General features: G+C 43.9%; 1 protein-coding gene across 1 annotated transcript; it reads right to left on the bottom strand.

Moving 5' to 3' along the window:
* Nucleotides 1-1141: 1141 nt before the first annotated feature.
* Nucleotides 1142-5568, bottom strand: Armcx5 (armadillo repeat containing, X-linked 5). Its single transcript, NM_001401249.2, has 4 exons — nt 5326-5568; nt 4773-4853; nt 3772-3848; nt 1142-3422 (listed from the first exon to the last, which is right to left on the bottom strand). The coding sequence occupies exon 4, from the start codon at nt 3168-3170 to the stop codon at nt 1467-1469; it is 1704 nt and encodes a 567-aa protein (NP_001388178.1). The 5' UTR covers nt 3171-3422; nt 3772-3848; nt 4773-4853; nt 5326-5568; the 3' UTR covers nt 1142-1466.
* Between the last annotated feature and the right edge of the window lie 9074 nt (nt 5569-14642).

Below are 14642 nucleotides of genomic sequence, written 5' to 3'. Positions count from 1 at the left end.
TTCCCCCAATTCAGGAAAAATCTGGAAAAGGTAGGTGAAAAGAAAGATCACAGCTATTTGTCTGGACACACACACACACACACACACACACACACTCACTCACTCACTCACTCACACACTCACACAACTTCTTCCAGAGATTATAATCTCTGTTATTCCTAATTCTGGGCAACTAATTGAGGATAACAATAGCAAAGGATCTGGGGAGTAATTGAGACAAAGGTGGTATCAGTTCCCAATCTATACCCGTTATTCTATACCATTAACCTCTGCTCTGAACCTAGCTTGTTATATAAACAGCAGGCTGAGGTAGAGCAAACATGGCTTCAAAGAGGAAAGTGAAAATCAGCTGGAGAGCGGTAGTAGGGAGATTAATGTCTTTCTAAATAAGCAGTCCTAAAGGATTCTGATATTCTGTGGGTGTCACTTATATAGCCATGCTCTGACACTGAAGACTCAGAACAGACGAGAGGCTGCAATCAAGAATACATGCAAATCATCAAGTCAAAAGTATAGGCCAGAAAACAAAAGCAAGGATGAGAACCAACAACCACCAAAGAAGAAGAGGGCATATCAGTATCTGTTTCTGTAGGTGATCCTGAGCCCTCCTCTGAGGCCCAAGATTGCAGGGTTAGAAAACCTCATTGGAAGTAGTAAACTTGACATCCCTTGATAGGGAGAGGGCTACTAAGGATACAGTGTGGCTCTGTCCCTCTAGAACTGCACTTCCCACAATTGTCCACAATTGAACTGAATAGGGTGAGAACTAGAAAATCTCTTTGGGATTAAAAACTTCAGGGTATCCTGGTGAGAGAGCGGATGTGCAAGCTAAGTACAAGTTCTTGGACTCAAGAGTGACGTGAAGACATCTGTATTCTCCTCCTCCTAAGTCTGTCCAGATTCAGTATCATTCCTCCATTGAAACCCTGTCATCTACAACCTCCAGCCAGCCAGAAGCAGAGCTCTGTCCTCTTGGTCACAGAATAGTTGAGTGGATTCCCTGACTATGTTGGAACTGAAAGATCTGCCAAATGGTAAACCTGTTTGTATCACCCCCACCAGTAAATGGACAGACAGCAATTTTGGCTATCTTTACATTGTTCATCTCTGACTACATTTCAACTAAAGAACTGGAACAATGTTTTCATTGTGTTTATCATGCAACTTTATTATAAACACGTAAATAGAATACGAAAATACACTTATATCAATATAATGCACAGAAATATAGCTTTTTTAAACGAATAGGTTCAGTACTGGGTTACAATACAGAAATACCAAAAATACCTTAATTTATATAGCACAGAAAAAAAACCAGCAAGTATTCAATCTCTCAAGATGACTAGCATCCATAAAATTGCCTCCCAACACAGAGAGCATAAGTATCAAATTTATAATTATAATAAGCATTCAATTTATACTGGAAAGACAAAAATGCTCAAGGCATCATGAGAATATACAGCTATTTAGAGTTTGAGTATTAATCGGATAACTTTATCTCTTACATCAGGGTCACTGTGGTCTGTTAAGTCTTGGAGTTTCTGGTCAAACTCTTTTGCCTCCCGGAATATGGAAATAAGTTCAGATTTAGTGAACATTTCCTTAGTAAATAGCTTTGCCCTTTTTTTGAATTGGAAATTTATATTCTCAAATATTTCAATGATATGAAGAATATTAGCCTTTGACTCATTCTTGTGAAAGTGAGCAACCAGTGAGGACATTACCTCAGCACTGATCAGTTCTCTTGTATTGGCTTGGTTTTTTGACAAACACAGAATAACTCTTAAAATTTGAAACTTGATTTTGACACTTCCTTTGTTTAACAATGAGATGAAATATCGAACATAATAGATAACCACGTGGTGATAATCAAATTTCACACTCAAGCTCACTAACAGCTTTAGTTCTTCCACTTGCACAGAGCAGTTCAGAGGACAAGAGAGTATGTCCCTACAAACCTTATTTACATGTGCTTCAGTCTCTCTCACTTCTTCAGGGGCATCGGGGTTGGCATTTAAATTTAAATTTCTAGGGTATTTTTTAGCATTTGGATTATTGACAAAATTTTCAATCAAAACAGTAATACCAACATCATGAACAATATCTTGAGTAAATGGGTAAGCAGGACTGATGCCCATTATCATCGTAGCTATCTCATGAATAAACGGGTCCCTTGTTAACTTAAGTAGGGCAACAAGTTTATCAAACTCAACAGGCTCTAAACTAAAGGTGCGTGATTTACAGCGGCAGGTCTTTGGATTGGGTCCATACTTTTCTTTTTCCCGGATTTGGTTTTTTAAATCAGCTAAAGTCTGGAAGTAAGGTCCACCATAAGGTGGAATCTTGGTCAAAGGTCGAATACCCAGAGGAGTTTCAATTAAGGTCGCAACCAGAGTCCAGTTCCCTTCTGGAGGTAAAGACGGCTGGGGTTCTTCAATTGGGACTAGGACAATAAACCTGCCCCTTAACCACGCTGCCGCTTTCTTTTTTAAAGCAAAGTCGAATGTATCTGGGGGTTCAGGTTCTTCCTCAACCTTTGGTGGGGGCTGATAAGCTTGAAGAGAATTTTCTTCTTTAGGCCAGAACCAGGACCCTACACTAGGCTCTTCTCCAGTCCAAAACCAGGAGCACACATAGTCTTCATCATCCTCATCAGTGGTGTTGACATTACTAGCTTTGTCCCCAGCCCTGGATCTGACACAGACCTCTTTCTTTATCTCAGACTTATGCTTAATACTGTGCTTATCATTAGCCTTGGCAGAGCCCTTGACAGATGGCTCACCTCCAGTGTCAACCTTGACTTCAGACTTGGTTACAGTAATGAGCACAGATGGAGGCAAAGCATCTGACTTGGTATGAGGCACTAAAGCAGGTTCTGCCAGGAGTTCTGTCTTAGCTTGTGCAGTGACTCTAGTATTCGTCTTGTCTTTCTTTTTTTTTACTTTCCATGTCACAGTCTTGGGCTCAGTGGGAACCACTGGTTGTGTCCTGGCCACTGCTCCATCCCTAGCCTCAGCCTGGTTCCCCCATTCTACTTTTGGTTCTGCCTTACCCCCTTTATTGGTCTGACCCTTGCCTTTTCCTTTAGCATTGGCAGGGCTATTGGTTCCAGGCTTTGGGGAAGGCCCCGACTCTTCTCTAGCTTTCTTTTTAGTTTTAGAGCCAATCATGGTTCAAGAGAAAAGCAAAGCTAAATACACCCCTATCTCAGCCTTGTCCGAAAGTCAGCCCCAAGTAGGTGTTTTCATATAAAGTCCAGTAGTCACTCAGCCCCCTTTTCAACTACAGTTTCTGCCAATCATATAGACAGCATGCTGAGGAAGCCACTCAAGATAAAGGATAGCTGGGCTTGGGCGCAGGCCTGTGGAGGGTGGTGGTCTTCAGCCACTCCAAGGCCATCAGATCTGTCACTGAAGTTGGACCTAGGGGTGGAGGAAGGAAATGGGGCTTTAAGTCTCTTCCAATTTTCTTTCTCCTCATGCTGATTACCACAGAGACATAGTTAAGTATGGAAATTAAGTGCTCTATGGGAAAGAATTAGACAAGTAGCCAACTCCTTCTTTCAGTTTACCCACTGTCTACACCTCCATGCGTCTACACCTAACAATTGTCTTTGCAGACACTAATAAGGGCAGAGAGAATGAGAATGCTGGATGGACGTGAGAGGCTGCAGAATTCTGAGGCTGTTTGCTGACCTGGGCTGGAGCCAACCGAATCTTTACTATTCCATCCTACAGGTCTTATTCAAGGAGGCCCCACATTCATACTAACCTGTGCTCGTGGGAAGGAATTTTCTCCTCCTTTCTTTGCTTCGGCTGTTGACAAGCCCTGCAGCAGACGTGGCAGACCTATACAGATAAAGAGGACAGAAACTAAGCTCTGGGGACACAGACTTTGGTTCCTGGCCCTTATTCTTGCCTTCTCAGAATTTCTAAAAGTTTGTCTAGCTTTTCCCTTCCTGGTCTTCCTCTTCCTCCCTTTGGGCCCACCATTGTCCTCTTCAGTGATTGTTTTAGTGATACCCTAGCTGAAAAATAGATTAATAATGAAGTGTTAGAGCAGGACAAGAAAGAGGGCATGAAAGGAAGATGTTCTCATCCTGTATCTGTCTCTAAAGTAGACCAAGGCTCCTGAGTCCATAGACCAGCTAGAGGTCATCGAGAAACTGACCAAACAGAAGGATGTGATTTTCTAGTCTAAGTGACCCTTGTCTGTCTTTACACTAACCCTAGAAACTGGACAATCTCTTCCTCATTATCTCCAAGCTTCACAGTCAGTTATTTTACAAATGTTCACAGCAGTCAACAGTTACAAAACCCTCTGGATATGTCCACCAATGGAAATCCACAAATAGAAGAACATCCCTACTGAGTATAATTTAGAAAACAGTACTTAAGGAATAAATGATTTCTGGATACAGATACTTGTTTGGTAAAGAATTCTCTGATTCCCTTTCTTGTGCCATCCCCAAATGACACCCTGATATTTCCATGTTTCTCTGCTATATTTGTAAAGCCTGATAATTTCCATGAAGAGACAACTAAATCATCTCTGTACAGTCGGTCGTAGCAGTAGGGATGAAACGCCTGACAATAACAGGAAGCTGGGAAAATAATGAAAAGTATCATTTTCAATTTTCTTACACATTCTTATGATTATCCTCCCACCCCGCCCACACAAACCTATCACGTTCTGCAACATAGTTGGGATAATGGAGGACATTTCTGGAAGGCTGGAAAAGAGGAGATATAGAAATTGTTCTAGAACCCTACCTATTCTTGAAGCTTTTTCCCACGGTACAGAAATCAGGTCAGTTTTGTTTTATCTTCTCCCCTCCCCTTTTGATTGAAGCCCTGAAACGTAGAGAAATAAAAACTTGGCAGAACATCTATCTAAAACACATATTTGGTAGTCCCAAATCAAATGAAATCACAATGAGTAAGATGTGGTTAATTAATGCTCAGATAAGCAACCAGAATGTGAAAACAATCTTCAAATACACCCGATACAAGACTCAATGTTCCCACCTTTACAACCCCTTTGTATATCTCCTCCCTGATTCTCAAGACTCCTCAGACAATTGCCCTCATCGGCAGGGGCAGTCCTCCTCCTTTCTCTGACAAGTACGCCATCTCCCCAGTGGATGATGCCATTGCATCCATCTCCCTTCCCAAACGTGATGAAGCGAATTTATAGAAACGTAGATGGCGTTTTATCATCCTCCCTAGTCTGTCAACACTCGCCTCCTAAAACCAGGTCACGAATCCCGCACCAATCATGAAACCCGCACCTACAACCCCAAGCAAGGTCCTCCTTTTTACTAACCTGTTCTGTTTGAGTCCTAGGCTGTTTTCTTATTTGCGTTATCTCTGGTGATGCCTTGCCATACAGAAAGGAGGCAGGGAAACGCAACCCGCAGTCAGGCGCAGCGAGCTGATACAATGGCGGCGACTGTATTTAGGGGCTTGCCGGGCGCTTGGGACGTAGGACAAGATGAAGGGCCATGACTAGCAAATTACTATCACCTTTCGGTACCCACTCCTCTCTCCGCTCCCTCACGAAGCGACTGAACACCATCTACCTACATCCGCCGGGACGCACTAGGCGCGGCTACGTCATTACGGAGGCCCGCAGTGGGAGGAGCTAGAGTTATTTAAGGAGTTCCGGCTTAGGGAAATGGAGTGATACTACTGCCACTGCAAAGCGCTGTGTGTGGCGCACACTGCTACACTTAGATTCTGAGGCCGAACTAGGGAAAACAGCGCCAAATACCGGGAAGCAGACGATTACCAAATGTTGGTTTTAGCTTCCTTCTTAGGCATGTCTTTCCATTTCGAAATACATACGGTTTTCACGTTGTGGCGTCAGGAGAAAAAGCTGTCGCCTTGCTGGGCGGAAGGATAGCAAAGAATTCTAGTGTTTACAAGTTCGTCACTAAATGCCACTGGTTTAGCGGACTGGTTACGTAAGGGAGGGGCTCAAGGTTGAAAAGCTGTTGGGGGGTTGGGGGGAGGTTGGTTCTTAATGCTGAATTAGGAATAAAAATTCTCATTTATTCAAACAATTCAAATGGTTCCTTCTACAAGAAAAATCCTCCAGTGACGCACTTGTAAGGGCTTGTTTGCATAAAATGTATGATGCACCTGCAGAGCCTACAAGAAACTGCCCTGCTGCCAGATCGTTTTCCATCTCCCTTTTTAGTTTTTCTTGTTGCTCTCCCTTGACATCTTTTGCTCTTAGTCTCTAGCATGTCTCTTGTTTTGAAATAGTCTTAGATAACATGAAGTAAGGATAGAGGAAAAACAGTGATGGAGAAAAATAACTGCAGATGACTTCCATTTTCAGGATGACCTCACTAGAAGCACAGGGAAAACAAGTATCTTCTTACTGCCTAGACTTGATACCAAAATATCTCTGCACCCGTGAACCACTCCCTGCTCTGGATTTCTTCCAGGCTTGCTCATGTTTCTCCCCACCTAAATCTCTGATTATATAAGCTCTTGTATTTTTAATGTTGGACCTCGTGTTTGTATTATCTATTTGAACATAAATTTAATTAAAATGAGTCTTAGAATCAGAAAATGTTTCTAGCATGTATATCACTTAGCAATGTCCCAACCTATATACCTTAACTCTAAGCTGAGTACCATATTAGTAGACTATGGTGAGAGGCATGGTTTCTGTATTAGGGATGTTTGTAATTTCGAAATTGCATTAATAAAAGTACATGGTTTCCCCTCAGTCCACAATCTACATTACCAGAAAACCGGATAATGTTATGAGGCAGGAGGTTAACTTTTGGAAGGAGTAAACAGCCTATAAGGAAAAATACTAGGTGGTGATGGTCAGGCCAGACAGATCATCTTTATGACTTGGGAAACAAGATGGGAGGCTCAATAAAACATAAATGTAAAAGTAGGTGGTAATGGTCCCTCCAGATGGGCCAACTCAGGGCCCTAAAAATAGTCAAAAGATAAAAAGAGAAAGAAAGAAAGAGAGAGAGAGAGAGAGAGAGAGAGAGAGAGAGAGAGAGAGAGAGAGAGAAAGGAAGAAAAGAAAGGAAAGAAAAGAGAAAATAGTGGCCAATTCTGGATGAATCCATTCAGACCAGTTTCCAGTTTCGGGGACTGGCTACTGGAGCATACATATAGTGCCATTATCCTTTCCCCTAGTAGGCCTTTTAATTTTAATGTGTTCTTAAACTCTTAAACATGCTACATCTTCAATAGTTTTTGGTGCCAGTTGTGTTCTTGACAAATCCTAGTGGGGATATAGGGAAAAGAACGCTTACCCACTGTTGGAAAGAATGGGAACTAAAGCCACTGTGGAAATCAGCATGGAGGTTTCTTTCTTTCTTTCTTTCTTTCTTTTGGTTCTTTTTTTCGGAGCTGGGGACCGAACCCAGGGTCTTGCGCTTCCTAGGCAAGCGCTCTACTACTGAGCTAAATCCCCAACCCCAGCATGGAGGTTTCTTAAATGAAAACTAGAAGCACCGTGTGACTCACTTATACCATTCCTGGGAACAGATGAAAAGATCTCTACTACAGAGATACTCACACATCCATGTTCATTGTGGCTGTATTTAGAATAGCTAAGAAATGGAATAAGATTAGATTATATGTAAATGGATAATGAATACACACAAAATTTAAAAAATTCTTAAAAAATGAAACAAGTAGCTACACACACACACACACACACACACACACACACACCTACCTTAGCACCAGACATCAAGTGCCTCACTATGAGTTGTTTGATCAAAGAAGCCCCAGTGGTTTCCCAAGTAATACAGCACATTTTCCAACTACTATTTTGCTTGGTTATTCACCAGAACAAAAAAAATTAGGACTCTTATGGCTAAAGTCATTCCAAACATTGATATTTTGGTCACAGAACCCAAAGAAATCAAGCTGACAGCTACCTGAAAGTGAAGGATCCTAGAGGCTTTCATCAGCTTACACCCACTGCCTCAGATCAAGACTAGGCCAAGTATCAGATTCCCGCCTCAGATCAAGGCTAGGCCAAGTTCCATTCTCCACACACTGTTACCCGGAGGAGCACCCTCAAAATGTACTGACTATCACCTGACCCTCTGGTCCCAGATAGAGTGTCATATGCTTACTGGCCAATAGATTCAAAGGTCAATATGCTTAGCCAATAAGTTTAAACTGTAACCTTGCTGATGTAACCTGTACCCCTAAAAAGTATAAAAACTCCTTGTTATAGCCATTCAGGGAGACCTTCTAGTCACTTGCCATGATGGGCTGATTGAAGTTCAACCCTGATGTGCTGGAAAAATAGACCTCTTGCTTTTTCATTGAACTCTGTTCTCATGTCTCATTTGGTGGTAGTGGTGGTAGGGATCTCCTGGTAGTTAAGAGTCACTTTGAGCCTTACATTTGGTGCATTGGCCAAGAAGCCAGATGCCCTATGAGGTCTTGAGGAATGGTGGTCAGAGAAACAGCTCAAGCTTGATGTCAGGTATGGTGGTTGTCTGTATCTGTGTTGTCAGTCTTGGTTTTGGTTTGCTCATGAGTGTCTGTAAGACTTAGCCTCTGGTCTGGTGTGGTCAAATGCAGCTGGCAGATGTGCCTTAAGGTCATGACCTCGGGGAGTCTGGAGGATGCTTCAGGCCCCCCTCCTCCGGTGGAGGGAGTCAGGAGGACTCTGCTCCTTTTGGAGCCCGTTAGACTCTATACGAGCAGGAACTAGCCAAGTCACCTGAATATCTGGTTTCTGTGCCTGTGGCAGGGGCAAATTGTGTACTGATTGCCTTTCTCTTTGTTTTTGGACTTGGACTTCAACTGATGCTACTTTTGGACATGGGACAGACTGAATCTACCCCATTATACATCCTAGTTAACCACTGGAGGGGAGTTGGGGAAAGAGGAGAAAATTTGTCAGTACTAATAAAGAAGGGCAGGTTAGTTACTCTCTGCTCCTCCGAATGGCTCACCTTCAGAGTAGGGTGGCCACCCATAGGGACCTTTGATTTGCAAGTGATTAAAGCAGTAAAGGAAAGAATCTTTAGACCAGGATCCCTCTGGCACCCAAGCCAAGTGCCCTATATAGTTACTTGGAAACATCTAGTGGAGGACCCCTCCCCTCTTTGATAAAAGCTTTTTGTCTCCAAGACTCTTGCAGGTCCTGGCCATGAAGGAGAAGAACCTTGTAGAGACCAAGGAGTCTGTAAAGAACATTCTCCAGGACCCTTCCACAGCGGATCTGATACTAATAGATCCTCCACCCCCTTACCCTCCTACCATGGCCCCAGTTCCCACAGACCCTCAAGGATCTCTCTTGAGCCCCCATCCAGCGTCCCTTTACCCCTCCTTCCTCTGGCCCCAGCAAGGGGGACTGGCCATGGAGACCCAGAGCAAAAGGGCCACTTCACCTGATACAACAGTGGCCCTCCTCCTCTGAGCCTACAGGCCCGTAGATGAGGATGGCAATCAGGCAGTGCAATATTGGCCTTTCTTTTCGGCTGACTTGTACAACTGGAAGGCCCAATACCCCCCTTTTCAGATAACCCCAAGGGGATGATTAATCTCTTTGAGACTGTTTTATTTACTCATCAGCCCACCTGGGATGATATCCAACTCATCAGAGTGTTTTTCATGACCAAAGAGCAAGAGAGAATAATGCCGGAAGCCAGAAAGAATGTCCCCTCAAACACGAGGGCACCATCAATTGACCAAGCTGTCATCGACAGCGGATTTTCCCTGACTAGACCTGACTGGGACTTTAATACAACAGGAGGTAAGGAGCACCTGAAGGCCTACCACTAGACTTCATAGGTCGGTCTCAAGGGGGGGTCACAGGATGACCCACCAATTTGACCAAGGTACGTGAGGTTAAGCAGGGACCAGACAAGTCACCCTCAGCATTTGTAGAGTGGTTCATGGAAGCATTCTGCCAATATACACACTATGACCCCAGCAGCGAGGAGCATAAAGCTACTTGACTAAGCTATTACTACTTTTAATAGACCAGGCTAGTAGAGATATCAGAGAAAACTTCAGAAGTTAGAGGGACTACAGGATAAGTCGCTGAGACACTTAGTACAGGTTGCTGAAAAAGTCTACCATAACAGGAAGACAGAAAAGGAGCAGAGAAAGAGAAAGGAAGAAGATGAAAGGGAGATGAAAAAAGAAAAGGGACAGAAAAGAAATTTACAGAGGATCTTGGCTACAGTAGTTAGGGAAAGCAGAGAAGAGAGACTCTAACCAAACAGAGACAGAAAACCCGTTGAAAAGGACCAGTGGCACATTGGGAAGACAGGGGCCGCTGGGCCCGAGAGTTTCCCAACAAATGGAAGCCAGGAGCAGGAAATCCCAGGCCTTGGGAAAAGCACCCCCAAATGGTGAAGGTGTTAGCCCTGGGGGAAGACATCGACCAAGGAGGACAGGGTTCAGACCCCCTCCCCGAGCCCAGAGTAACTTTGAAAGTGGAAGGGAAACCCACCCAATTCTTAGTGAATACTGGGGCCCAACACTCGGTCCTCCTCCAAGCTGATGGTCCAGTCTCCAGCAAAAACATCTGTGGGTCCAAGAGGCCACTGGGACTAAACAGTATTCACGGGCTACCCGAAGAATTGTGGACCTGGGCGTGTGCTGGGTATCCCACTCATTCACAGTCATCCCTGACTGCCCCATCCCTTGCTCAGGAGAGATTTGCTCTCTAAGATGGGGCTCAGATCTACTTCCTTCCCAAGGGCCCTCAGTTGAGGGGGCCTGCTGAAGATCCTGTCCAGGTCCTTACTATTTGGCTGGAGGACAAATACAAATTGTTTGAGACCAATACCCAAAAGACAGAGGATATTGCTTGGTGGCTGGAAAAGTTTCCACTTGCTTGGGCTGAAATGTCTGGGCTAGTTCATGGCTGTGTATGTGGAGCTTAAAGACCCAGGCTGATCCTGCACCAGTCCGATTTCAGGAGAGACATGAGAAGGAATTAAGCCACACATTTTCTGGCTCCTCCAGCTTGGGGTGTTGCTTAGTGCAATTCAGCCTGGAACACACCACTCCTGCCAGTTAAGAAGCCGGGCACAAACGATTATCACCCAGTCTAGGACTTGAGAAATAAACTGTGGTAGACTGGCTGACATCCACCCTACTGTACCTAACCCCTGCACTCTGAGTACTTCACCACCTTCCAGAATTTGGTACACAGTTTTAGATTTGAAAGATGCTTTCTTCTGCCTGACCTTGGCATCCCAAAGTTAAGAATACTTTGCCTTTGAATGGAAAGACCCAGAGGTTGGGACCACCGGTCAGTTGACGAAGACTAGATTCTCCACCAGTTGGGCTCAATCCAGCCACCTTGCTGTCTTATCCTGACCTGGAACCATCACAGCATGAGTGTCAAATATTGGCAGAAGCCCATGGGTGGAGGAAAGACCTCTCCGACCAACCCCTGCCAGGAGCTAAGGCTACCTAGTTTGCAGACTGGAGCAGTTTTCTTCATGAAGGTCAGAGATGAGTGGGTGCTGCTGTAGTGGATGAAACAAATGTCATCTGGGCTGGTTGAACCTCTACCTCCCGGCATGTTAGAACAGAAAGTGGATCTAATTTCTTTTGGAACTTGGGGCTGCCAAGGAAATTAACATCTACACGAATAGCAGGTATGCCTTTGCCACAGCTCACATCCATGGGGCTATATACCAAGAGATAGGATGCTCACATCAGAGGGAAAAGAAATAAAAAAAAACCCACCATGAAATCTTGGATCTCTTGGATGCCCTGATGAAGCCAGCAACTGTGAATATTATTCATTGCCAAGGACATCAGAAGGAAGGAGACTCAGTGGTGTGGAGCAATAACCAGGCAGATCAAGTGGCTCGAGAAGTGGCTATGCAGGAGCCTATCCCGGTTATGTGCATGCAAGAGACAGCCACTGGGAACAGGGTTTGGACTAAGGGATAGCCTCAGAATATACAACAGAAGGGAAGGACCAAATTGCTAGCCACCCCACCACCTATTACTTAGAGGAGGAAGGACAATGGCACACTCAAGATTGGAAAACTATTCTCCCCAGAGAACAAACAAAAGACTCACTTGGCCAAATGCACAAAGGGACTCATTTAGGGGATAAGAAGCTTATCTGAGTAAGAGGTTAAGGTATATGTAATAGACCTTAGGTCTTTAGCCAGAGAGACAGTAGAACAGCTAGCCAAATGATAGAGAGAGAGGAGAGGAGAGGAGAGGAGAGGAGAGGAGAGGAGAGGAGAGGAGAGGAGAGGAGAGGAGAGGAGAGGAGAGGAGAGGAGAGGAGAGGAGAGGAAGAGGGGGGGGGAGATCAGAGTCAGGGCTAGTTCAAATCTTGGTTTAACTCGTCCCCTTGGCTAATCACCCTCATAATCACCTTGTTAAGACCCCAAATTGTTCTATTGTTGACCTTTGGACTCTGCATATTGAACAAGCTTATGGCCTTCATAAAAGAGAGAATAGGTACAGTACAGCTGATGGTCCTGCACCAACAGTATAAGACCCTGAGGACAGGACCTGAAGAATATGAGTTAGTCACCAGAGACCCCCGAGTGTAGCTCCAAGATTGGAACTTGTACAAGAAAAAAGGGGAAGATGAAGGACCCTAGAGGCTTTCCCCAGCCTTACACCCACTGCCTCAGGTCAAGATTAGGCCAAATTCCATTCTCCACCCACAGTTTTCAGGAGGAGCTCCTGCAAAATGTACTGTCACCTGACCCTCTGGTCCCAGGTAGAGTTTGAATGCATGTCATATGCTTGCTAGCCAACAGATTCAAAGGTCAATATGCTTAACCACTAAGTTTAAACTGTAACCTTGCTGATGTAACTTGTACCCCTAAAGAGTATAAAAACTGCTTGTTATAGCCATTCAGGGTCACCTTCTAGTCACTTGCCATGAGGGGCTGATTGAGGTTCAACCCTGATGTGCTGGAAAAATAAATCTCTTGCTTTTGCATTGAACACCATTCTCATGTCTCACTTGGGAGGGGTCTCCCGGTAGTTAAGACTCACATCGAGCCTTACAAAAAGCTCCCTATCACTTGTCTACCTTTCATAGTACCCAAGGGTGTTTTAGGCTACTGGAGAAAGAAAAGCTATGAATGATCTTAGAAAGCTGTGAACTCTGTGAACTACATTATTGGCATGTCAGAAAATATTTACCTAATGTTGCAATATCAGAATGACAACTACTTGGGGAATGAACTACTTTAATTGTTTTTAAAACCCATTTCACAGGAGATAATTCATGCCTGGTACTGTAATACAGGTCAATATTCCAGAGTTAACAAAGTCATGGGTGCAAAGGAGGAAGTTTCTACACATACTGAGGAAGTTGTCTTGCTGAATAGGATCACGGTGATTTATGGGTATGTGTGGATTTTGTTTTGATTTTGGTTTTAGATAAGCATCTCATTCTGTAGACCTGGCTAGTCTGGAACTTGATATATAGACCAGGCCTGGCCACAGACTCAGAACTGTGCCTGCCTCCATAGTGCTTTGATTAAAGGGATAAACATTTACATTTATACCCATATGTTGTGCTTCTCTCATCCTTGTTTAGCCTGGCAATGGTAGCAAACATCTTTAATCCCTGCATGTTCGGAGGCAGGGGCAGGAGAATTCTCTGTGAGTTCGAGGCCAGGCTGGTATACAGAGCAAGTCCAGGACAGCCAGAGCTGTGACACAGAGAAATACTGTCTCGCAAAATAAAACAATGAATGAATGGAAGGAAGGAAGAAAAGAAAACAAAAAATGAAGAAGCAGCTCTGTTTGCAATGGGTGACAACGTGGAAACTTGTAAGTGGTCAAAAAGCTGAAAATAACTGACTGCTGACCACTCATCTCTAAATGGAACATCTGTATTTCCCTTCCAAGGTTCCAAAGGAGCATTGCAAAAATGCTAGTGGAAAGAAAATAAATGCTGGTTTGTAGGGTAAACTCTGTCTTCCGCATGTGGTGTGGCTATTTCACCTATGAAGTCAAAGCGGCTGTGGTTTCAGACTGAAGAAGAGCACGAAATAAGATCAATATGTATTCCACTGTAAATAGTCAGAAGCATTTGCAGTATCATAGCTCTCCGAGGAACTAACGGTGGTAATTACATGCTGGGGGAGAAGGAGTCATTACATCTGGTGTTGTAGCCATTACTAACATGCTGATGGGATGGTTAATAGCCTCCCCACTGAACCAATGCAAGCAACACTAATTATATTTAGTGAGTCACAAAAGAAAACCAAACAGACCCCCAAATAACAATAGCAAAGTATTTGAAAGTAGGATTGAGAAGTTGTTGGAAAGAACAGGTGTAGCACAAAAGTTGGAGGGGTATGAGAGGGTAATAGGGGGTAAAAATCCAAATACATTATAGAATACAGGCATAAACCTTCACAGACAGAAACACCTAGTTTTTTTTTTTTGACTGACTACAAAGACTTTATCAAATTATTGAAAATGTTGGCATTTAAAGTATTCATGCGCATACATAAGTTACATGGAATCTTCGGGTTGCTGGAGTACAAATAAGATGGTACACACAGTGAGCCTGGCAGTGAAGCAAATGAAACCAGACTTGAAACAAAAACAATCAGATGTCCTTGTCAGGCATGGCTGAGGCAGAGGGTCAGGAGTTCAAGGCCATCTTCAGCTACATAG

The sequence above is a fragment of the Rattus norvegicus genome, chromosome X (genome assembly GCF_036323735.1).
Source record: "Rattus norvegicus strain BN/NHsdMcwi chromosome X, GRCr8, whole genome shotgun sequence".
NCBI classification, from domain to species: Eukaryota; Metazoa; Chordata; class Mammalia; order Rodentia; family Muridae; genus Rattus; species Rattus norvegicus.
This window is presented reverse-complemented; position numbering and strand designations above follow the sequence as displayed.